Source organism: Pan troglodytes, chromosome 9, assembly GCF_028858775.2.
Source record: "Pan troglodytes isolate AG18354 chromosome 9, NHGRI_mPanTro3-v2.0_pri, whole genome shotgun sequence".
In the NCBI taxonomy this organism is placed as follows: domain Eukaryota; kingdom Metazoa; phylum Chordata; class Mammalia; order Primates; family Hominidae; genus Pan; species Pan troglodytes.
The window spans coordinates 24,443,345-24,465,320 of NC_072407.2; the positions used below are offsets into that span (position 1 = coordinate 24,443,345).

A 21,976-nucleotide genomic window follows, 5' to 3' on the forward strand; every position below is an offset into this window, starting at 1 on the left:
TAAAAATTTTATTCTCTAAAAATCTCTGTCTTTTGAGTATTTAGCTGGGTTGATTGATTTTACAGTTGGCTTATACCCTAGTGAGAAGGCCTTTATTTGAAATCCAGCTGACACAACTGAATTTCTTTCCCTACGTGCTTAACAAAAGCACCTTACATTTGGAACTTAGGAGTCATTTCCAGAATACGTGATTAATAGGAGGCTTCTCATAGCAACTTTTAAGTGATTCTTCAACCTACACCGCTGTTCCACTCTTAAGATTGATTAATGTTGGCCAGGCATGGTGGCTCATGTCTGTAATCCCAGCACTTTGGGAGGCTGAGGTGAAAGGATTGCTTGAGCCCAGGAGTTCAAGGCCAGCCTAGGCAAAATAGTAAGACTCTGTCCTCTATAAAAAGTGTTTTAAAATTAGCCAGGCATGGTGATGCATGCCTGTAATTCCACCTACTTGGGAGACTGAGGCAGGAGGATTGATTGACCTGGGGAGGTGGAGGCTGCAGTGAGCCGTGATCGTGCCACCGCACTCCAGCCTGGGTGACAGAGCAAGACACTTTCTCCAAAAAAAATTTTTTAAATTTGATTAATGTTGGTCTTTTCTGATTAGTTTAAAAATTTAAGTATGATTATATAAAATATTTAAATTTGTTTAGATTTTATTTTATAACTAGAAGGATAGTGTTATGGTTAGAAGAACAAGTTTGAATCAAGCTTGGGATGGAGTCTTCACTCTACCATTTAACCAGTACTTGGAACTTCGGTTAAAGTACATCTAACGTGTTAGAAATCTCAGTTGTTTCACTGTCAAACGAAACTTACAATGGCGTCTTTTGTGGTTGTAAGTAAGATGCATAAGTTATAAATAATACGTATATATAAATCAGTTTGGCCTGTTGCCCAGCACATAGTAAATATTTTGAGGTGCGTAAGTTATAAGTAAGATATACATATAAATCAGTTTGGCCTATTGCCCACCACGTGTTAAATATTTGGAGCATTAGCTATGGTTATTATTAACAAATACCAAATCAGTGTTAATGGAAAAATTGCCCTGAACTTGTTTAGGTTTTTCATAGATAATGGTTTGTGGTTGCGATTTTTGTATTGGAATACACAAACACACACACACACACACACACACACACATGTTGCATTTGCATTATAGAATTACACATACATATATATAGATAGATATCTAGTCAAGCTTTTTCTAGTTCTTATGATACCATTAAGTACAACATGATCATTTTGGGGGTTCCATAGAGAGTACCCTCAATTGCGTATTCATTGCCATCCAAACAAATATGAGAACCACTGTCCCAAAGAAGAGATTGTTTTAGAAGAATTCTCAAAATTTTATTGTTGATAGTAAAATTATGGTGAGCTATTTCTACTAGAATTTCTAGTCTTATGAAAGCTATTTCTACTAGAATTTCTGGTACATTTATGAGTTAGTCATTTTTTTTTACTATAAAATGGGACTAGATGTGCTCTCATTTTAATTTCTTAACTCTATGAAAGAAATGTAAAGGAATTATAATACATTGTTTCATTTTATTTTACAGAAGTCCTGATTCCCATTGTCTTTGTAGAAACATGTTTATATAATGATTACACCTAAAATTCATCGTTTATAATATTAATATTTAGTGCTAGGGTGTACATGTCCAAGCTTCTTAGTAAAATATTTAAAATGTTTCTGACATATACATTTAACATTCAATTACTTAATGAGGAAAATGTTTTCTGACAAATTATTGCTAGAGGGAAATTAATTTTCAGTCCTTTTTTCATTGCGGTCATTGAAACACTTTGTGATATATTACTTTTGATCTAGAGTTACAGTTTTGGAGGAACGAGACACTGGAATTAAATGTGTTTCTGGTATATTGATGAGCTCCCAGCAGAAACAATTGCTTTAAAAAATTATATTTTGTGATTTTTCAAAATAAATGGTCAGGTAGTTGTGTAAATCTTATAATTTAATACCAGTATTAAAAACCTTGAAAATATTTAAAAATATTATTTAAAGATATTCACAGTAATTCTATCCAGATTTAAGAACAATTTTTTTTCTGCCCACATAATCCTAAATATTTTTATTAGTTAGAAGACCTTCTAAAGTATATTTGTCACTGGTGCAGAGCCCAGAATAGTTTGGGATTAATAGTCTTTGTTTTTAAAGTCTCCGGGAAAGCTACCAACTTACTTTTAATCAAAGGATGGGTGTCAATTTGCATCTATTAGTATTTTTTCTGTTAAGATAGCATCTTCTACTTCAGTGGGCAAAAATAGAAGTGTGAAAGAAATATGTCCCTGATTCAGCAAGTGACATCTGCAGTCACAAAGGAGTGCTTTTCCATGTACTCAAATACAATAAATTGCTCCTCCTTTCTCATCTTTAGATCTTTCACTTATAAAGCCAGAGCTAACAGGATTCGATACAAACATGTTTTTGAGATAACTTAAAGTTAACTCAGCTAAGTAAGCACATAACTAAAAGTATTTTAACAAGATTTTTATGTAGTAATAATGAGATTTAAACCCAGCAATCTAGCATAATAGCTTTTCATTAAAATTATTAGGGTTCAAGATACCTAAGACCTAAAATTTGAGCTCTGTCAGTTTCTTAGGATAGAATAGGTAGAGACATGTGACTTATTTGGATAAGGATCCTCTGTCTGTAATCATTGACTCAAAATACTTGTCTTCAGTCTTTTCTGTGTGTATTTTTGGACAGGGAGTCTGATCATTTTGTCAGCCAGATTTTTGAATCTCGAACACTAATTTTAATGTAGTGAAGTAGGAAGTAGATAGGTCAAACTAGTCTTTGCTGTGTCAAATATTTTATGCTTACCAATGTTTATTCTCTCAATCTTGTAAAGTGTCATTTTTGTAAGATTTCCTGCTAGCTCCAAAGTATATCTAGAATCTTTGCTTGAGTGTCAGGTGTAGTTATAGGAAAGAAGCATAGATAAGAAGTGCAGTGAAGAAATCAAAATCAGTTTCACTACTGCAAATAATTATTTTCTTGCTGTAATGTTAGCAGTCAGAGAAATAGCATTTGTGACAAAGATCACTACTAACCATGGAGAGTGTAACAGAATGACTAAAACTTAAGTTTATATTCAGTTAAAGTACCAATTTAGCTAAGTGAACATTTTGCATAGAGCACATATTTACTATAAATAGGCTTTTGCAAAAAATAATCACATTTTAAAAAATAATTTTAAAACATTGCGCATGAGAGCATATACCTAGAAGCTTAGTGAGGAAAAGTTTTATTATACAGCAGGTTCACAGTTGATTCAGAGGGAACAGCCATGTATTGTGACTTTGTGATAATGGGTTTTTAACAAAACAAATTGTATCCACATAAGACTTGTTTTTTTCTAATTATCTATAAAGCTCCTGCATATGTTCTTTTCCCCCTTTGTACAGTGTGGAAATTGAACAAGTAGATGTATTTAAAGGACTAAAGAAGCAGACTTACTATTATCTCACAGTTTTTAATACTAATGACCAAGCTTGTACTCTAGTTGCTTGTTGAATGCTTTGTCACTCAATTCCTAGTTTTCTTTTCAGATGGAAACTATCAAAGGCTGTAGTTGTTTTTATCAAGATTCAGTGATATTTGTGTAGACCTTTTTGTCTTATCTCATGCTAGATGGCCATGTTTAAGATTCATTGTAGACATTATTTTTGCCAATCATTACTAGAGTCATGGTCATCAGAGCAGAGGGAAGCATTTGTTCACCAGATCCATTTTGCAAAAATATGAATTTTTAAAAATCTGTTCACAAAACTGTTGAACAGCTATGTAGTCTGAACCCCCCCACCTTTGTTTTGAAGTATCAGAGAGTTCCTTAAAAGGATTTTTGAAATTTTCAGCCATACATGACAGTAGAGAGAATGATATGAGTTCCTGTGTGCCTATCACCCGCGTCTACATTTATCAATTTTTCACGATTTTTTTAATACATTTCCCTCCCACCTTTTTTGTTTTGTTTTTGTTTTTGTTGGAGTATTTTAAAGTGAAACTTATACATTATATCAGTAAATGTGTCCTAATACATTTGAGTGTTGGTGCATGAGAACATTTACTGAAAATGACTTAGCACTCAATCTTTAGATATCCCAATTTAATAATAAAATTGCTAACATTAATTTAGTTTTTTCTATTGAATCTCCTTTGGTGCAGGTGTAACTGAATCTCCTTTGATGTAGATTATTTATACCTATTATAAGAGATTAAGAGGCTGGGCATGGTGGCATGTGCCTGAGGCAGGAGAATCACTTGAGACTAGGAGTTGGAGGCTACTAGTGTGCTAGGATTGCACCTGTGAATACCCAGCATACTGTAGCCTGGGCAACATAGTGAGACTCTGTTTCTATAGTGGGGTCAGAATTAGTTACCAGGCAGCCTGACTCCATAGCTTATCCTCATAGCCAGTTTGCAATTCCTTATCTCCATTGAATTGCTTACAAGGTATGTATTGGTTGTATTCAGTAGTTTGCTTTACTTGAAACCTATGGATAGTTTGAAAAGCAGGCCTTTTTGTTTTGGATAAGCCAACATTGTACTGTTTCTTCAGAAATGTTCTTTGCCTTTTTTATATTGTGAAAAGGTAGTTATTATTATTATTTTTTTATTATACTTGAAGTTTTAGGGTACATGTGCACATTGTGCAGGTTAGTTACATATGTATACATGTGCCATGCTGGTGTGCTGCACCCACTAACTCGTCATCTAGCATTAGGTATATCTCCCAATGCTATCCCTCCCCCCTCCCCCCACCCCACCACAGTCCCCAGAGTGTGATATTCCCCTTCCTGTGTCCATGTGATCTCATTGTTCAATTCCCACCTATGAGTGAGAATATGCAGTGTTTGGTTTTTTGTTCTTGCGATAGTTTACTGAGAATGATGATTTCCAATTTCATCCATGTCCCTACAAAGGACATGAACTCATCATTTTTTATGGCTGCATAGTATTCCATGGTGTATATGTGCCACATTTTCTTAATCCAGTCTATGATTGTTGGACATTTGGGTTGGTTCCAAGTCTTTGCTATTGTGAATAATGCCGCAATAAACATACGTGTGCCATGTGTCTTTATAGTAGCATGATTTATAGTCATTTGGGTATATACCCAGTAATGGGATGGCTGGGTCAAATGGTATTTCTAGTTCTAGATCCCTGAGGAATCGCCACACTGACTTCCACAATGGTTGAACTAGTTTACAGTCCCACCAACAGTGTAAAAGTGTTCCTATTTCTCCACATCCTCTCCAGCACCTGTTGTTTCCTGACTTTTTAATGATTGCCATTCTAACTGGTGTGAGATGATATCTCATAGTGGTTTTGATTTGCATTTCTCTGATGGCCAGTGATGATGAGCATTTTTTCATGTGTTTTTTGGCTGCATAAATGTCTTCTTTTGAGAAGTGTCTGTTCATGTCCTTCGCCCACTTTTTGATGGGGTTGTTTGTTTTTTTCTTGTAAATTTGTTTGAGTTCATTGTAGATTCTGGATATTAGCCCTTTGTCAGATGAGTAGGTTGCGAAAATTTTCTCCCACGTTGTAGGTTGCCTGTTCACTCTGATGGTAGTTTCTTTTGCTGTACAGAAGCTCTTTAGTTTAATTAGATCCCATTTGTCAATTTTGGCTTTTGTTGCCATTGCTTTTGGTGTTTTGGACATGAAGTCCTTGCCCATGCCTATGTCCTGAATGGTAATGCCTAGGTTTTCTTCTAGGGTTTTTATGGTTTTAGGTCTAACGTTTAAATCTTTAATCCATCTTGAATTGATTTTTGTATAAGGTGTAAGGAAGGGATCCAGTTTCAGCTTTCTACATATGGCTAGCCAGTTTTCCCAGCACCATTTATTAAATAGGGAATCCTTTCCCCATTGCTTGTTTTTCTCAGGTTTGTCAAAGATCAGATAGTTGTAGGTATGCGGCGTTATTTCTGAGGGCTGTGTTCTGTTCCATTGATCTATATCTCTGTTTTGGTACCAGTACCATGCTGTTTTGGTTACTGTAGCCTTGTAGTATAGTTTGAAGTCAAGTAGTGTGATGCCTCCAGTTTTGTTCTTTTGGCTTAGGATTGACTTGGCGATGCGGGCTCTTTTTTGGTTCCATATGAACTTTAAAGTAGTTTTTTCCAATTCTGTGAAGAAAGTCATTGGTAGCTTGATGGGGATGGCATTGAATCTGTAAATTACCTCGGGCAGTATGGCCATTTTCACGATATTGATTCTAAGCTAGCAGAAGGCAAGAAATAACTAAAATCAGAGCAGAACTGAAGGAAATAGAGACACAAAAAACCCTTCAAAAAATCAATGAATCCAGGAGCTGGTTTTTTGAAAGGATCAACAAAATTGATAGACCGCTAGCAAGACTAATAAAGAAAAAAAGTAAGAATCAAATAGACACAATAAAAAATGATAAAGGGGATATCACCACCGATCCCACAGAAATACAAACTACCATCAGAGAATACTACAAACACCTCTACGCAAATAAACTAGAAAATCTAGAAGAAATGGATACATTCCTCGACACATACACTCTCCAAAGACTAAACCAGGAAGAAGTTGAATCTCTGAATAGACCAATAACAGGAGCTGAAATTGTGGCAATAATCAATAGTTTACCAACCAAAAAGAGTCCAGGACCAGATGGATTCACAGCCGAATTCTACCAGAGGTACAAGGAGGAACTGGTACCATTCCTTCTGAAACTATTCCAATCAATAGAAAAAGAGGGAATCCTCCCTAACTCATTTTATGAGGCCAGCATCATTCTGATACCAAAGCCGGGCAGAGACACAACCAAAAAAGAGAATTTTAGACCAATATCCTTGATGAACATTGATGCAAAAATCCTCAGTAAAATACTGGCAAACCGAATCCAGCAGCACATCAAAAAGCTTATCCACCATGATCAAGTGGGCTTCATCCCTGGGATGCAAGGCTGGTTCAATATACGCAAATCAATAAATGTAATCCAGCATATAAACAGAGCCAAAGACAAAAACCACATGATTATCTCAATAGATGCAGAAAAAGCCTTTGACAAAATTCAGCAACCCTTCATGCTAAAAACTCTCAATAAATTAGGTATTGATGGGACATATTTCAAAATAATAAGAGCTATCTATGACAAACCCACAGCCAATATCATACTGAATGGGCAAAAACTGGAAGCATTCCCTTTGAAACTGGCACAAGACAGGGATGCCCTCTCTCACTGCTCCTATTCAACATAGTGTTGGAAGTTCTGTCCAGGGCAATCAGGCAGGAGAAGGAAATAAAGGGTATTCATTTAGGAAAAGAGGAAGTCAAATTGTCCCTGTTTGCAGACGACATGATTGTTTATCTAGAAAACCCCATCGTCTCAGCCCAAAATCTCCTTAAGCTGATAAGCAACTTCAGCAAAGTCTCAGGATACAAAATCAATGTGCAAAAATCACAAGCATTCTTATACACCAACAACAGACAGAGAGCCAAATCATGAGTGAACTCCCATTCACAATTGCTTCAAAGAGAATAAAATACCTAGGAATCCAACTTACAAGGGATGTGAAGGACCTCTTCAAGGAGAACTAGAAACCACTGCTCAAGGAAATAAAAGAGGATACAAACAAATGGAAGAACATTCCATGCTCATGGGTAGGAAGGTAGTTATTTTTATAGTGTTCATATGTGTCTCTCCTTTGTCTTCCATTTGAAATTTTAAAATTTGGAGTGACATGCCTTCCATTCCTCTGTGAATGTACTTCTAAAAGAATATGTAGGAAACAGTTAATTGTTAATATCCCTGCAGTTTACTGACTCATTATTCTAACCAGTTGAGGAGGCCGCATAGCATGCTCATCTCAGCATCCAGACATGACTTGAGTTCTAATTTTTCTTTCACTACAACCCCTTTAAGCCCTGATTTCTTCATTTATAAAATGAGGTTGATAGAGTCTTATAAGATTGTTACAGGAATTGTATCCATTATGATGCTTTGCAAAATGGCTGGCCCTGTAACTGCTTACGAAATGTTAGCAGTAATGATAATCATGTTAATTATTAGTAGTGGTCATATGTTTGGCTTGGCATCAATGCCTCAAATAATATTTTACGTTTGGGTGGTTATGTTTCTAAGATGGACATTTATTGCAGCTATCTTGTCAAACTGTGACTACTTTTTTGTCTTCTTTCTATTTCACAATCTCTATTCTCTTATACCATAAAACTTCAAGCTTTAGTCATACTCTGTACTCACTTGCCTCTCTTCAACTCTGTTCTTAACTTCTCTGATACTTGTCTATTCTTGCATATTGGAGCTTTCTATAACATCAGTCAACAAAAACAGCTCTTCTGGTTAACAGGCTGTAAGTTGTCCTTATCCCTTCTGAGGCCCTTTTCTCGGTCAGAAGTCTATATACAGCAGAATGTCTTCTGTTAAACTCCACAAGCCTACATCTATAAAAGGCACTTTAAATTCTAAAAGATAGATATTTTAAAAATACATAGTCTTTTATTCCTTCAAACACGTGCAACTTAACAATTCTTGGATTATGTTTAAAATAATTTTTGGCTAGGCATGGTGGCTTAAGCACTTTGGGAGGCTGAGGTAGAAGGATCCCTTGAGACCAGGAGTTCAAGACCAACCTGGGCAAGATAGAACTGTCTCTACCAAAAAAATAATAAATACCTCTACTAACGATTTTTATCTCTTTTTTATTTAAAAAGGTGATCTAGCATTTCTAAAGAAATGAGTTTAGAATGGGATACATTTTGGTTGTTACTGTAAACTGACAGTATATCAGGTTTTAAGACGATTAGGCTGGCTCTTCTGAGGTTGCAGACATGAATAAAACAATCTAGATTTTCTGAGATGTTACGTTAGTAAGGGCAAATAGGTCTCAAAGTGACATATGGAAGAGAATCAGAAATTGTTTCTTATTTTTGCTATCATACTTTGAACTCTGCAGTGAAAGATCATTTCGGCAACATAAACTTACCTAAGGATAGCAAAGCTATTCAGTTGCCAGACAATTGTATACTGTGTTTATTACCCTCAGGAAGCACAGGTAGCGTCTGTTTAATATTTTTACCATTATTCTGGGTGCCTTTGGTTTCTCATTGACACAGTTATGGAATAGCTGATTATTCAGACTTTCAGATGTTACTGCAGAAGAGTTTTTAGGAGAAGGTTGATCCATCATATGGCCATAATGCAGTACACTCAATCTCAGTTTGACATTAAAGATGCAATCTTTTATATTGCCTGTGTCTAGAATACTGTTAGAAAGGAAACATTAAGAAAAGTCTAGAGAATATTTTGATTTATTGTCATGGTTATGCAGGTGTCCTTCTCTAGACACAAGGACAAGAGCTTTATCCTCATCTTTTTATCCCTAACACCTAACAAAGTGTCTGACACACATAGTGGATGCTTAGTTAAGGTTTTTGAATAAAAGTAAAGTATCTTAAGGTAATGATTTTAAAGACGGTGGTGGTGGTAGTGGTGTGTGTGTGTGTGTGTGTGTATTTTGGAAAAGGATTACAAAATACACCAGCAAAAATTCTTGACATAAGGGATGCTACTTCATATTTTGTTTCTAAGTTTAATAGAAATAACAGAAATGTGAATTAAAGCCAAAGAGAAATTTGAACCAGGGATGAGGCTAAAATGGTTTTAAAAAAAATTTGTTCTTCAAAAGCCATAAAACTCTGGTGAAGGTCATGAAAGTCATCAAGACACGTTACAGGGAAATTAAATTTATTTCCCTTCCTAGTATACCCCCAAAATCCCCTTAATTTCTGATTCACTCCAGTGGTTCTGTCTTTATAAGGTACATTCCATGACCACCCACTAGTTCAGTGATTTACTGGAAGAACTCACACAATTCAGTATAAAGCTGTACTCACAGCTAGGATTACAGAAAAGGGTATAGTGCAGAAACAGCAGGAAAAAGATGACCATAGGCAAAGAGGTCACAGGCAGACTTCCAAGGTATCTCTCTCACTTTTTCCACTAGTTATACAAGACTTTCTTTCCTCCCCAGCTTCATACCTCAGAGGCACATGTGAGATGTCTCTACCCAGGGAAATTTGCATGAGTCTTAGAGACTGTAGTTCTCAAAGCTAGCTGGTCAAGTAGGCATATTTCCACCATGTGACCAGCCATGGTATACACCCAAACCAGGTAACAAGTGTACATGATGAATCTTCATGTTTACTTTAAACATATTGTCAACCTGCTTCATCTAAACCTACTGCTTCAGGTAAATAGAGTAACATCATTATTCTGCAATCATATGAGTGATCTAGGAGTTCTTGTTCTTAGAGTTTGATCAAGAATCATTGCCATGGCTATAGAGATCTAAGCAAGAACTGAGTAAAACAAAACAGACCTGCTGCATTCACTCATTTTTTCCGAGTTGTAAAGCTGGGATTCATACTTGACATTTTCTTCCCCTTTACCCAACATACCTGTTGGAGACAGAGTCCTGTTGAGTATCCTTAATGTTTCTCAAATGTGTCTCTCATCTATCCATGATGTTTCTCATGTCTTACTTTACATTCTTAGATCTCTCACCTGAATTAATGCATCTGCACTTAACTGGACCAGTTGTTTGTACTTTGTCTTTGCCTCCCACCACTCTCTGTCATCTGTTCTCTGTAGTGCAGCCAGACTGATTTCCCCACTTAATTTTCCTCTATTTTAAATAAAGAGGAAGAAGGGGTGGGGGGAAGATATGTTTGTCTTAGGAAGACATAAAAGAGGGTAAATTACATATGATTCTACTATCAGAGACTACTATCAGCATTTTGGTATATTTCTTGCCACTCTGAAAAGCCTTAGGTCACAGAGATGAAATTCATAGGAATGTAAACTTTACTAAAATATCAGCTCCCTGTGGTGTGGCAGGAATTTTTCTTTTTTTCATTCTTTAATGTGTACCAACTACCAGGAAGGGGACCCAGCACATCCTAGGCATTCAGTGTAAGCACTTATTCAATGAATGAATTAGTCAATTTTCAAGATTCAGGACATTACATATTCAAAGCCAGGTAAATCATTGTCACCAAAGCCTGCAAACCCATTGTTTCTGATAGATTCCAGATGACTATTTTTATCTTTTTTCACTTTATTAGAACTGAGTTATTGCTAATTTCGAACAAGAAATGTCCTCAGTGTTAGTAATTCCACAGCTACACATTTGTAAATAAAGATGATACATTTGGGAGGGAGCAGCGCATAGAATAGCCTGTTATGGTTCCAGGTCTATGCCCCATACCTTCTTGGTAGTTCATTTCTCGTGGGATGTGTGTAAATCTACCCCCAGCTTCATAATGTTTAAGAATTCTTGCTTTTTGTTGACATTTATGAATGAAGGACTGGATACTTTAATAAAGGTAACTGGTATAGGTTTTGTCTCTGAGGGGAAAGGGTGGAGACTGGTCAGTTTACAGTTACCCCAGTACTGTTTTAGTCCCTTTATCACTCCCACTTTGTAAACCTCTTGACTCCAGTGGTTTGCGTTGTGAAGAATGGCTCCACCTCCACTGTCATGCTCGCTGATGTCTGCACTGAGTACTGGGTCTTTCTTCACAGGTTTACCCATATAATTTCATTCCCTTTTTTCTCTCACTGAATTATGAGATTCTTTGGCTCTTTGATATTCCCTTCCAAAATCTCCATGCATTTATCAGTGTCTCACATTTTACGTTATTGTCATTTCACTGTTCTTAGGGAGCAAAAGAAATAAATATGTATACTTCGATGACATATTGAACTGAAAGTAAATGAATAGTATATATTGTATCTATTTATATCTATTAGGATATTCCTTTCTTCTCCCCCATAAGCTATCATCCATATATTCTAGGTGAACTTTAAATTTGTTTTATCACTAACTTTAAATGCACTCAATTAGGTGTTCATTGTATGAACTCACATGTACTTTATGCTGTTTGCTTGTCTGTCTCCCCACTAGACCATCTTCTTCTTAGAACATAGACCGTATCTTTTACCTAAATCACATAGGGAAAACGTAGATTGAAAATTTAATCCTATATTTTTTATTCCGAAGATCCTGAAATGACTCTTCATTATCTTTAAGTAAAATATAGACTTGAAGATAAGTCATAGCATTACCTCTAAATATCCCCCAACTCTGTCACTGTATACTATCTCTTGTTGCTCTAGTCATACTAAACTGTTCAGTTATTTAAATTTGCTTCTCTCTCTCTCTCTGTCACACACACACACACACACACAGGAGGCAGTTGTGCACACACACAACCCTCTTCTACTCCCATACCTGTACACATCTTTGTGTATGCTTTATCCTTTCCTGGCTAAGCTCAGATGTCACTTAGATAAGGATTTATCATTTGAGCTTCCATAGTCCCCAGTCCTGTTTACTGTTCTGTCTCTCTTAGACCATACCCGTAAGTGCATGGACTGTGTCTTTTATCTCTGTATGCTTCGTGCAAGATAATTAATCATGATGATGTCCCTGTATCATGAAGTGAAAGTTAAATTGCTACTTTTAAGATAGGAAATAAGATAGGAAAGTATGTGTTCTAACAAAATTTCCCCTCAGAAAAAGTTGATAATTTCATTTTTATTGGATTAATGAAGAGAATTACTTAAAGATATCCTTTTTATTACCTCGTCATATTTCTTTACATTAGAATCATGCTAGTTTTTCAGTAGATGTTTCCAAAGATAAAGATTCATTTGGTTTATACTGAAGTAGGGTTTAGTGAGTAGCCACTTGAGAAAACTAAGTAAAATCTGTATATTTTTTTCACGAATGGAAAAAATCAGGTGGTGATTAACAGTCTCATGAAAGAGGTTTTCTGTCAGTGATATCTGTTTTAATACAAAATTAATGGGAATTACAAGGCTTTGTCTTTTTTCCTGTGTTTTCCCTTAAGTCATAATCTTTCTTGTTATAGTCATATTTGAACAAATAATTTCTGATACAAATAGGATTATAACTTGTAGCAGACAATAAACAGGCCTAGCAGATGGTCTTTTACAGAACACAGATCTTGTTTCAGCATAACCATTCTGAAGATATTTTTAAGCAATGGGAACATTTTTCTCTTTTAAAAGAAGCTTGCCTTCAGTTTTCTTTGAAGTGTTTGTCATTGTTAAAGCCTTACTCAGTATTTCGGTAAGCAACAAGCAACTATAGCAATTTCATCAGAATTTTATTAAATACCCTTTTGAAAAAAAAAAACTCATAAGCATTTCTGTAAAACTTTTTGTATGAAATATGTAAAATGAGTACATAAAACATCAATAAACATGTTTAATATGCATAAGTATCCATAAATAACAAATGAAATTAAACATGTAGTAACCATCACCCAGGCCAAGAGAACTTTGCCACCAATTCAGAATCCCACCCACCTCCACTGCTCTTTCTCAATCAGATGGGCTGCTATGAACAATTTTGTTATGATCAGTTTTTACATGTGCCCTGGTGCACACATCTGGGGGGTGTATACTTACAAGTAGAACTGTGGTCCTTAGGGTATACATATCTTCAAATTTCCTAGATATTGCCAGACTATTTTCCAAAGTGATTATACCACTTTATCTAATACCTATATTATGTAACACTTCTGGTTGGTATTATCCACCGTTAAAAAATGTTTCCAGTCATTTGTGTAGCAGTATCTCGTTGCAATTTTAATTTTTGTTTCTTTGATTGCTAATGAAACTGAGCACCTTTTCATGTGATTGTTAGCAATTTGGATTTCCTTTTTCTGTGAAATATCTGTTTATGCCTTTTGCTCAGGTTTCTTTTGAGTTGTGTCTTGTTCAAGTATTCATAGGCAATCTATATGTATATTTTGGACTTGAACTGTTGATAGGTTTTATGTAATGTGAAAGTCTTCTCTCATTCGTGTTTGCCTTTTCACCCTCTTTGTCATATCCTGATGATCTGAAATTCTCAGTTTTCATATGGCAACATTCTTATTTATAGTTGCCACTGTTTGTGAGTTGAGTAAGGAATCTGTACCTTTTCTTAGGTTATAGAGGGTATATTTTCCTGTAAGTGCTTTATAATTGTGCTTTTTACACTTAGGCATTGATTTTTGTATATAGTATGAAGTGGTGGTCCAGTTTTGTTCCTTTTTTTGGTATTCTATTTAGATGACCCAGTTGTCCTGGTCCCATTCATTATTCTTTGTACTTACACTATCATTTTTATCAAGAATCAAGCATCATTATATGAGGCCTTTATAACTTTTATACTAAAACTCCATTAAGGCAGTAGAACCAAAAATCACAAGTCACTCATTCATGAATGCAAATGCAAGAATCCTAATAAAAATATTGGAAAGCTAGGCCAGGCACAGTGGCTCACGCCTGTAATTCCAATACTTTCGGAGGTCAAGGTAGGTGAATTACTTTAGGCCAGGAGTTCGAGACCAGCCTGAGCAACATGGCGAAACCCTATCTCTACTAAAAATACAAAAATTAGCCCAGCATGGTTGCACATGCCTGTAATTCCAGCTACTTGGGAGGCTGAGGCAGGAGAATTGCTTGAACCCTGGAGGCGGAGGTTGCAGTGAGCTGAGATCGTGCCACAGCACTCTAGCCTGGGTGACAGAGCAAGACTCTGTCTCAAAAAAAGAAAAGGAAAACTGAGCAATAAATTGGGAAGTAAAGTTTATTCTAGGAATGCAAAGTTGGTTAAATATGAGAAAATCAGAAAAATCTATTGAGAGCGTCTCAAGAGATGCAGTATAAAAGTCTGATAAAATTTAGTATCCATTCAATGTATCTATGTATTTAAAACTGTTAGCAAATTAGAGTTAGAAAGCAGTGTCCTAATATGATAAAGAACAGGGGTCCCCAATCCCCAGGCTGCGGATGAGTATCTGTGGGTGTCCTGTGAGGAATTGGGCCACACAACAGGAGGTGAGCAGTGGGTGAGTGAACATAATCGCCTGAGCGCCACCTCTTGTCAGATCAGTGGGGGCAATAGATTTTCATGGATTGCAGACGCTATTGTGAACTGCATATGCGAGGGATCTAGGTCGTGCATTCCTTACAAGAATCTAATACCTGATGATCTGAGGTGGCAGTTTCATCCCAAAACCATCTCCCACCCCCAGGTCCATGGAAAGATTGTCTTCCACGAAACTGGCCCCTGGTGCCAAAAAGGTTGGGGACTGCTGATACAGAATATCTATAAAAACAAAACCTACAACCAGTATTGTGATGAAGCATTGAAAGCATTCTCTTTAAGTTCAGGAACAGGACAAGGATACCTTTCATCACCTCTTCTATCCAACACCATAAAGGAGATCCTAGCCAATGCACTAATATGATAAAAAGAGAAGTATAAGAATTGGATATGAAAAAACAAAACTGTTTTTATGTTTATGTGTGTTTATGAATACATACATTAGAAAGAAGCTATAAACAAATTACAGTAAAAGTATCAAGATGCTGAATACGTAATTAATCAGAGTTTATTATTATTTTTTGTTTGTTTGTTTTTTTGAGACAGGGTCTTAGTTTGTCATCCAGGCTGGAGTGCAGTGGCAAGGTCATGTCTCACTGCAGCCTTGACCTCCCAGGCCCAAGTGATCCTCCTACCTTGCTTCTCGAGTAGCCGGGACCACAGGCGCACGCCACCGTGCCTGGCTAGTTTGTTTTTTTTTTGTAGAGACAAGTTCTTCCTATGTTGCCTAGGCTGGTCTTGAACTCCCGGGCTCAAGCAATCCTCCTGTCTTGGCCTCTCAAGATGCTGGTATTATAAGCATGAACCACCACTCCTGGCCTATTGTTAATATTTTTAACCTCCTCCCAGACAATGCAAGGACATTAAGTCATTTTAAATGGAAAATTCACCCTGGGGATGAACATCCCCCAATAAATGTTGGCTGTGACTCATGGGTCAGCTGTTTTAATTTCTTCCTCCCCAATACCTTCTGACCTTGATCATTATCTCCTTGCCATATATTTCTCAGGTATCTTTTGTTTTATTGTTTTCTGCAATCACTTATGCAAAGAATAAGTCTCCAAAAACCCTTAATGACCACCAGAATTTGAACTTCGTAGAACCCTCATCTAATTTCTCTTTTTTACATCATTTTTCAAAAACCATTGAGTCCTTCTCAGTGAGCTGGTTATTTTTTCCCTTGTCCTTTCTTTCCTCTCTTTGATTTTCCTTTTCCTTTCTATGTTAAAAACATCATGTGGGCCCCGTGCTTGTTAACTGAGCCAGTCAGTCAGATAGTGCCTCCTGAATATTCTCTTAGCCTCCTAACGGTAAGATTACATAAAGTACTCGAGAATGGGGAGTTGCTAATTTCTACATACATTGTCACCTGTGTCCATAGCATTAAATTCTATTGTTATCATAAAGCCTATCTAAGTTCACTTGCACTCCTAGCATGCCTACTCCTTCAGAAGGACTGTTTGCTTTATATGTGGGGAAGAGAGTATGGCAGTTACCCCTCTTGGGATAGGTATGCTGCAATCCTACTTTTACTCACTGTAGCAGATTAGTTGTCATACCACCTGGAAGAATCTCTTTACAGCCACTTGGGGATCAATCAAGCCAGTAATCCCTTCTACTCAGTAGTATGTAAAGTAAGTGATGTGTTTCCCTGATTGTTAATTCTGAGAATTTATGCCAGTAGTAAATGTTGAGAGTTTATGCCAACAGTGAATCACCAGGCTTTTTTGGTGTTTCTCTGTAAAACAGTTTCTTTTTTTTTTTTTTACCGAATACTCTCAGAACATAGTAGTCCCTGAAACTTGTCCTCTAACTGTCTGCATTGTCTTTGTGACAACTCATAGTTTTAAGTTCATTACTTTCCTGTTGAATACTTCATTTTTCCAGGTAGACATAAAAGCATAAGAAGTCTTTCAGTGAGGAAAAACTCTCTCTTGCCACCATTTCCTCTTTAAAAAGACTGACATTTATTAGAAACTAGTAACAGCCAGAGAATGGGATTTTTCACTATCTTCCCCTCTGCGTACTATTCCCTATCAGTCCACTAGCAAGTTCTCTAAATCTTGCCATTTCCTACTGAGGTTAGGTAGGCAAACTTCCTAGGATTCAATCCTCTGCCAGTTTTCTTTTTGTAAATTCCTTCCTTTTTCTGACTAAAAAAATTATTTAGCCTTTGTGATTCATGGGTCTGCAAGAGAGTCCTGCACACAGCACCATCCTGAGCTAACATACTTTCAAGTCAGACACACGTGAACCTAATTACCCAATATTACCAAGAGAGATTACCCAGTTTTAAACTTTATTAATAATTTCAAAGGTACAGGCAATCAGGGGACTCAGAAGAAGTAGGGATCAACCTGGCACATAGAGCAAGGCTTCTTACTGTGTGAATTGATAACCCATCCACCCCATTTGAAGACCTTTTCTACTCTGGGCCAGAGACTGTGTAGCTTATGTAGGGAAGGAAGGACCGAAGCAGCTGCTTTTAATATCCCAAATCTCTTAGTCTGGACTTCCTGATTCCCTGTATTTTAAAAATTATTTGTAAAGCTTGACACTGGGTAAGATCTCTGGTTCATGTGAGTTAGATTTGACACTCTGATCTTATGTATTCTTTCACCCACATGTCCATTCACTTCTCTCATTTCTTCCTTTTTCCCAGACCATCTAGGACCAGTTTTCTTCTTCTTGAACTAATTTTTTAATATTTCCTTCATTGTACATTTATGTCAGTAGCCAAAGAGATTGTTGTTTGTTGGTCTGAAATGTATTTTGCCTATAATTCTGGGAGATATTTTTCTCTACATATAGAATTCTACATTGGCAGTAATATTGTTGTACAGGAGTTGGTAAACCTCAGTCCATGGGCCAGCTACCTGTTTTTGTAAGCAAAGCTGGAACATGGCTGGGCCTTTTTGTTTACATATTGTCTATTGCCTCTTTCACACAGAAATAGCAGTTGAATAGTTGCAACAGAGATCATATGTCCTGCAAGTCTAAAATATTTTTACTTCGGCAGTTTAAGAAAAGGTTTGCCTAGTTCATTGGTGATATTCTACTATCTATGGCTTTCATCGTTGCTATTAAGAAGTCACCTGTCAGAACAATTGTTATTCCTTTGAAGATAATTTGCCTTTGTTGATTTTTTTCTCGCATTTTTTTAAGTATTAAAGATTTTAAAGAATTTATTCTTGAGATTCATTGGATTACTTTTGTCTGTGGCTTAATGCTTTTTATCAGTTCCAAAAAATTCTCTTGATCCCGGGAGTTTGAGGTTACAGTGAGCCATGATCACACAACTGCACCCCAGCCTGAGTGACAGAGTGAGATTCTCTCTTAAAAAAAAAAAAAAAAAAAAAGCTAGGCGCGGTGGCTGACGCCTGTAAACCCAGCACTTTGGGAGGCCGAGGCAGGTGGATCACGAGGTTAGGAGATCGAGACCATCCTGGCTAACACGGTGAAACCCCATCTCTACTGAAAATACAAAAAATTAGCCGGGTGTGGTGGCGGGCGCCTGTAGTCCCAGCTACTCGGGAGGCTGAGGCAGGAGAATGGCGTAAACCCGGGAGGTGGAGCTTACAGTGAGCCGAGATCGCGCCACTGCACTCCAGCCTGGGCAACAAAGCGAGACTCCATCTCAAAAAAAAAAAAAAAATTGATATGGGAGTGCAAATGATCAAGAATAGCCAGAAGGATTTTTAAAAAGAATAAACTTTAAGGAGGTACACTATCAAATTTCTTGGCTGAATTTAAAGCTATAGTAATCAAGAAAGTGTTGTATTGGCATAAGGATACACATCTAAATTTGGGGGCAGAATTGAAAGTCCGGAAATAAATCCACACATACATGGTTGTTTTTGACAAAGATATCAAAGTAATTCCATAAGTTAGTGATAGTTTTCCCAACAACATTGAAACTGTCACTGTTGACAGTCTGTCCAACAAAGTTTTTTCAACACTGTATCAGTAGTTATTGATATGGGGGGAAAATGAACAAGATACATATGGGAAAATTAAATGAAAACTGAAAACATTTTAGGAGAAAACATAGATGAAGTATTTGGTGTAGGCAAAGATTCCTTAGATATGTCACCAAAAGCATGAACCATAAAAGAAAAAAATGATAAGTTGTTCTTTATCAAAGTTAAAAACTTTAGCTGTTCAAAACATACCATTGAAAAAATTAAGAACCAAGCCACAGTATGGCAGAATTACTCACTGTACATAAATCTGACAGAATTTATGTCCAGAATATGTAAAGAACTCTTAGAATTCAGTAATAAGAATACAACTGGGCTAAGTGTGGTGGCTCATGCCTGTAATCCCAGCACTTTGGGAGGCTGAGGTAGGTGGATTGTTTGAGCCCAGGAGTTTGAGACCAGCCACAACATAGAGAAGCCCCATCTCTACAAAGAACACAAATATTAGCCAGGCATGGTGTCACGCACCTGTAGTCCCAGCTACTCAGGAGTCTGAGGTGAGAGGATCACTTGAGCTTGAGAGAGGTTGAGGCTACAGTGAGCTGTGATTGCACCACTGCATTCTAACCTGGGCAACAGAGTGAGACCCTGTCTTTAAAAAAAAAAAAAAGAAAGAATACAACTGACCTGATGTTTTAAATGGGCAAAAGATTCGAACAAAAGAAGACATGGGAATATGGCAAGCAAGCCTAGAAAAAATGCTTGATCATTAGGAAAAGGCAGTTTATAACCACAATGAATTCTTTCTACACAGTGAAAATTTCGAAGATCAGCAATAGTGAGTATTAACAAGGATGTGAAGCAACAGGAATGCACATGTATTACTGCTGGAAATGTCAAATTGTTTATATGCTTTGTAAAACAAGTTGGCAGTTTATTTAAAAAGTTAGATATACACTACCATTTGATGGAGCAATTCTGCTTATACACAGATGTTTATACCAGCTTTATTCATTATGGTCCAAAGCTAGAAGCAATCCAGAATTACATACACAGGTGAATGTATAAACAAAATTGTGATTTATCCATGTGGTGGAATACTACTCAGCAGTAGCAAGGAACAAACAAACTACTGATATACACAAAAGCATACATGAAACTAAAAAAGTATCATGCTTATCGGAGGAAGCCAGGCACAAAAAGAATCAGCACGATTCTGTTAGTATGAAACTCTGTCTGTAAAATGCAACTCTAATATATAATGAAAGAAAGAAAATCAGTGGTTGCTTGTGGATGGGGAGATTTTCTGGGAATGGGTACTAATCTTTGGGGGAAGAGGAAATGTTCTATATATTGATTGTGGTGGTCAACAAAGTATCTGTTTTTCAGAATTTAACAAAACTACCCTAAAATGAATGCACTGAATTGTTTGTAAATAATACCCAATGAAGTTAAGGGGTACAATTTCTTCTTTGATGCAGGAAAAAAATCCTCTATAGTTAAAATGTACATTCTGAGAATTGAGAATTTATTAATCAGATGTAAACTTAACCAGCAGCTTACATTCACCTTTGTGAAAATAACTGTTGTTTCATATTACAAAAGAAGGGGAAATATTGCTAATCTTATGATCAAGTGTATAAGAACATCTAATGAATGCCACTGGTCAAGGTTAATTTTTGATAGTGATAAGATTTCACGTTTTAACACTTAATGTTTTGTTGTTGATGATAGTGTCATTGTTTATAGATACATGTATAGCTTTCACAAGTATTTGATCCTCTTAATAGCCTGTGAAGTAAATAGGGTCGGTATTATTCTCTTTTACACAGGAGTAGCACAGGCTCAACGAAATTACTTAAAAATTTGGTGAAGATCACATAGCTGACAAATGCTAGAGAATCCGGGGGTTAAATTAGGGGCTTGGGGCTTCAAATTCTCTCACCCCTATGACAGACACAACACTTCCCTTTAAACCATACTTTTATATGTCTTATATGTCTGTCTTCACCACTGTGTTGTTTGTTTTAAAGACATGTAACTTCATTGACATGTTATTCTTGATAAAATTTGGATTTCTTTTCAAACTCAGATTTTAAATATTGGTTCACTGTATTGCCATATTAACCACAAACATCTTTGGGCATGCATGGAGTAACCATAAAATAATTACAATGTCCAAAGAACAACTAAGCTTTGATTGAAATACTTTTTTGTCCCACAAAACAATACGAGTTGTTGGCAAAAAATTATGCAATTTAACTAGCTTTCAGAATCTGTTTAACCTACTAATCTAATTCATTATAATTTTCAGACTAAATAAACTTGAAGATACTATTACACTAATTAAAGGAAAGATTGAAGAAGTTCATCTTCCTGTAGAAAAAGTAGATGTTATCATATCTGAGTGGATGGTGAGTGTTTACAGAAAAAACTACTTTCACTGGTAAAATGAAAAAACTTTTTTAAAGTAATGAATAAGATAATAGTTTTCATGAATTTAATTATATTTGATACATGGCAGAATGGTGACATTATTTTTTAAATAGCTACATTAGATACTATAATGTGTAATTTAAAAAAATAGCTACAGTCTTCTTACTGTAGTTTATTCTGAAATGGCCCTTATTTATTGGCTATTCATAATCTTTAAAAGGTGATAAATTATCTTTTTTATCTTAAAAATCCTGATAAATTATTTTTCTGCTTTCTAAGTTTTAGATACCTAAGTGTTTGCCTGAAAGCCTCCAGGGACTAATAAGAACTCATTAGGACTGTTTCATCAAAATTAACATGATATTGCCACCATTATCATACTGAATGTCCTATCTTTCTAATCTGTTGGGCCATGTGATCAATGTCCATTATCATATAAAATAGAATTTATTGCTGTTACTGAAATATTAAAAGGAAGGTATGTTACATAGCTTTATAATTTGCTGTTGAAATCTTGAGTCAAGACAGAATGTTTATTTTTAAATATATGGAAATAAAATTAATGGAGGCTGGGTATGGTGGCTCACACCTGTAATCCCAGCACTTTGGGAGGCTGAGGCAGGT

General features: G+C 36.2%; 1 protein-coding gene across 4 annotated transcripts in view; it reads left to right on the forward strand.

The window, feature by feature from the left end:
• PRMT3 (protein arginine methyltransferase 3) overlaps window positions 1-21,976 on the forward strand; it is a 126,053-nt gene that overhangs the window by 20,929 nt on the left and 83,148 nt on the right. For all 4 annotated transcript variants that reach the window (XM_003312958.6, XM_016920566.3, XM_063783917.1 and 1 more), the window contains one exon: window positions 21,231-21,330. In XM_003312958.6, coding sequence (XP_003313006.2) covers window positions 21,231-21,330 — 100 coding nt within the window. The remainder of the gene's footprint in view (window positions 1-21,230; window positions 21,331-21,976) is intronic.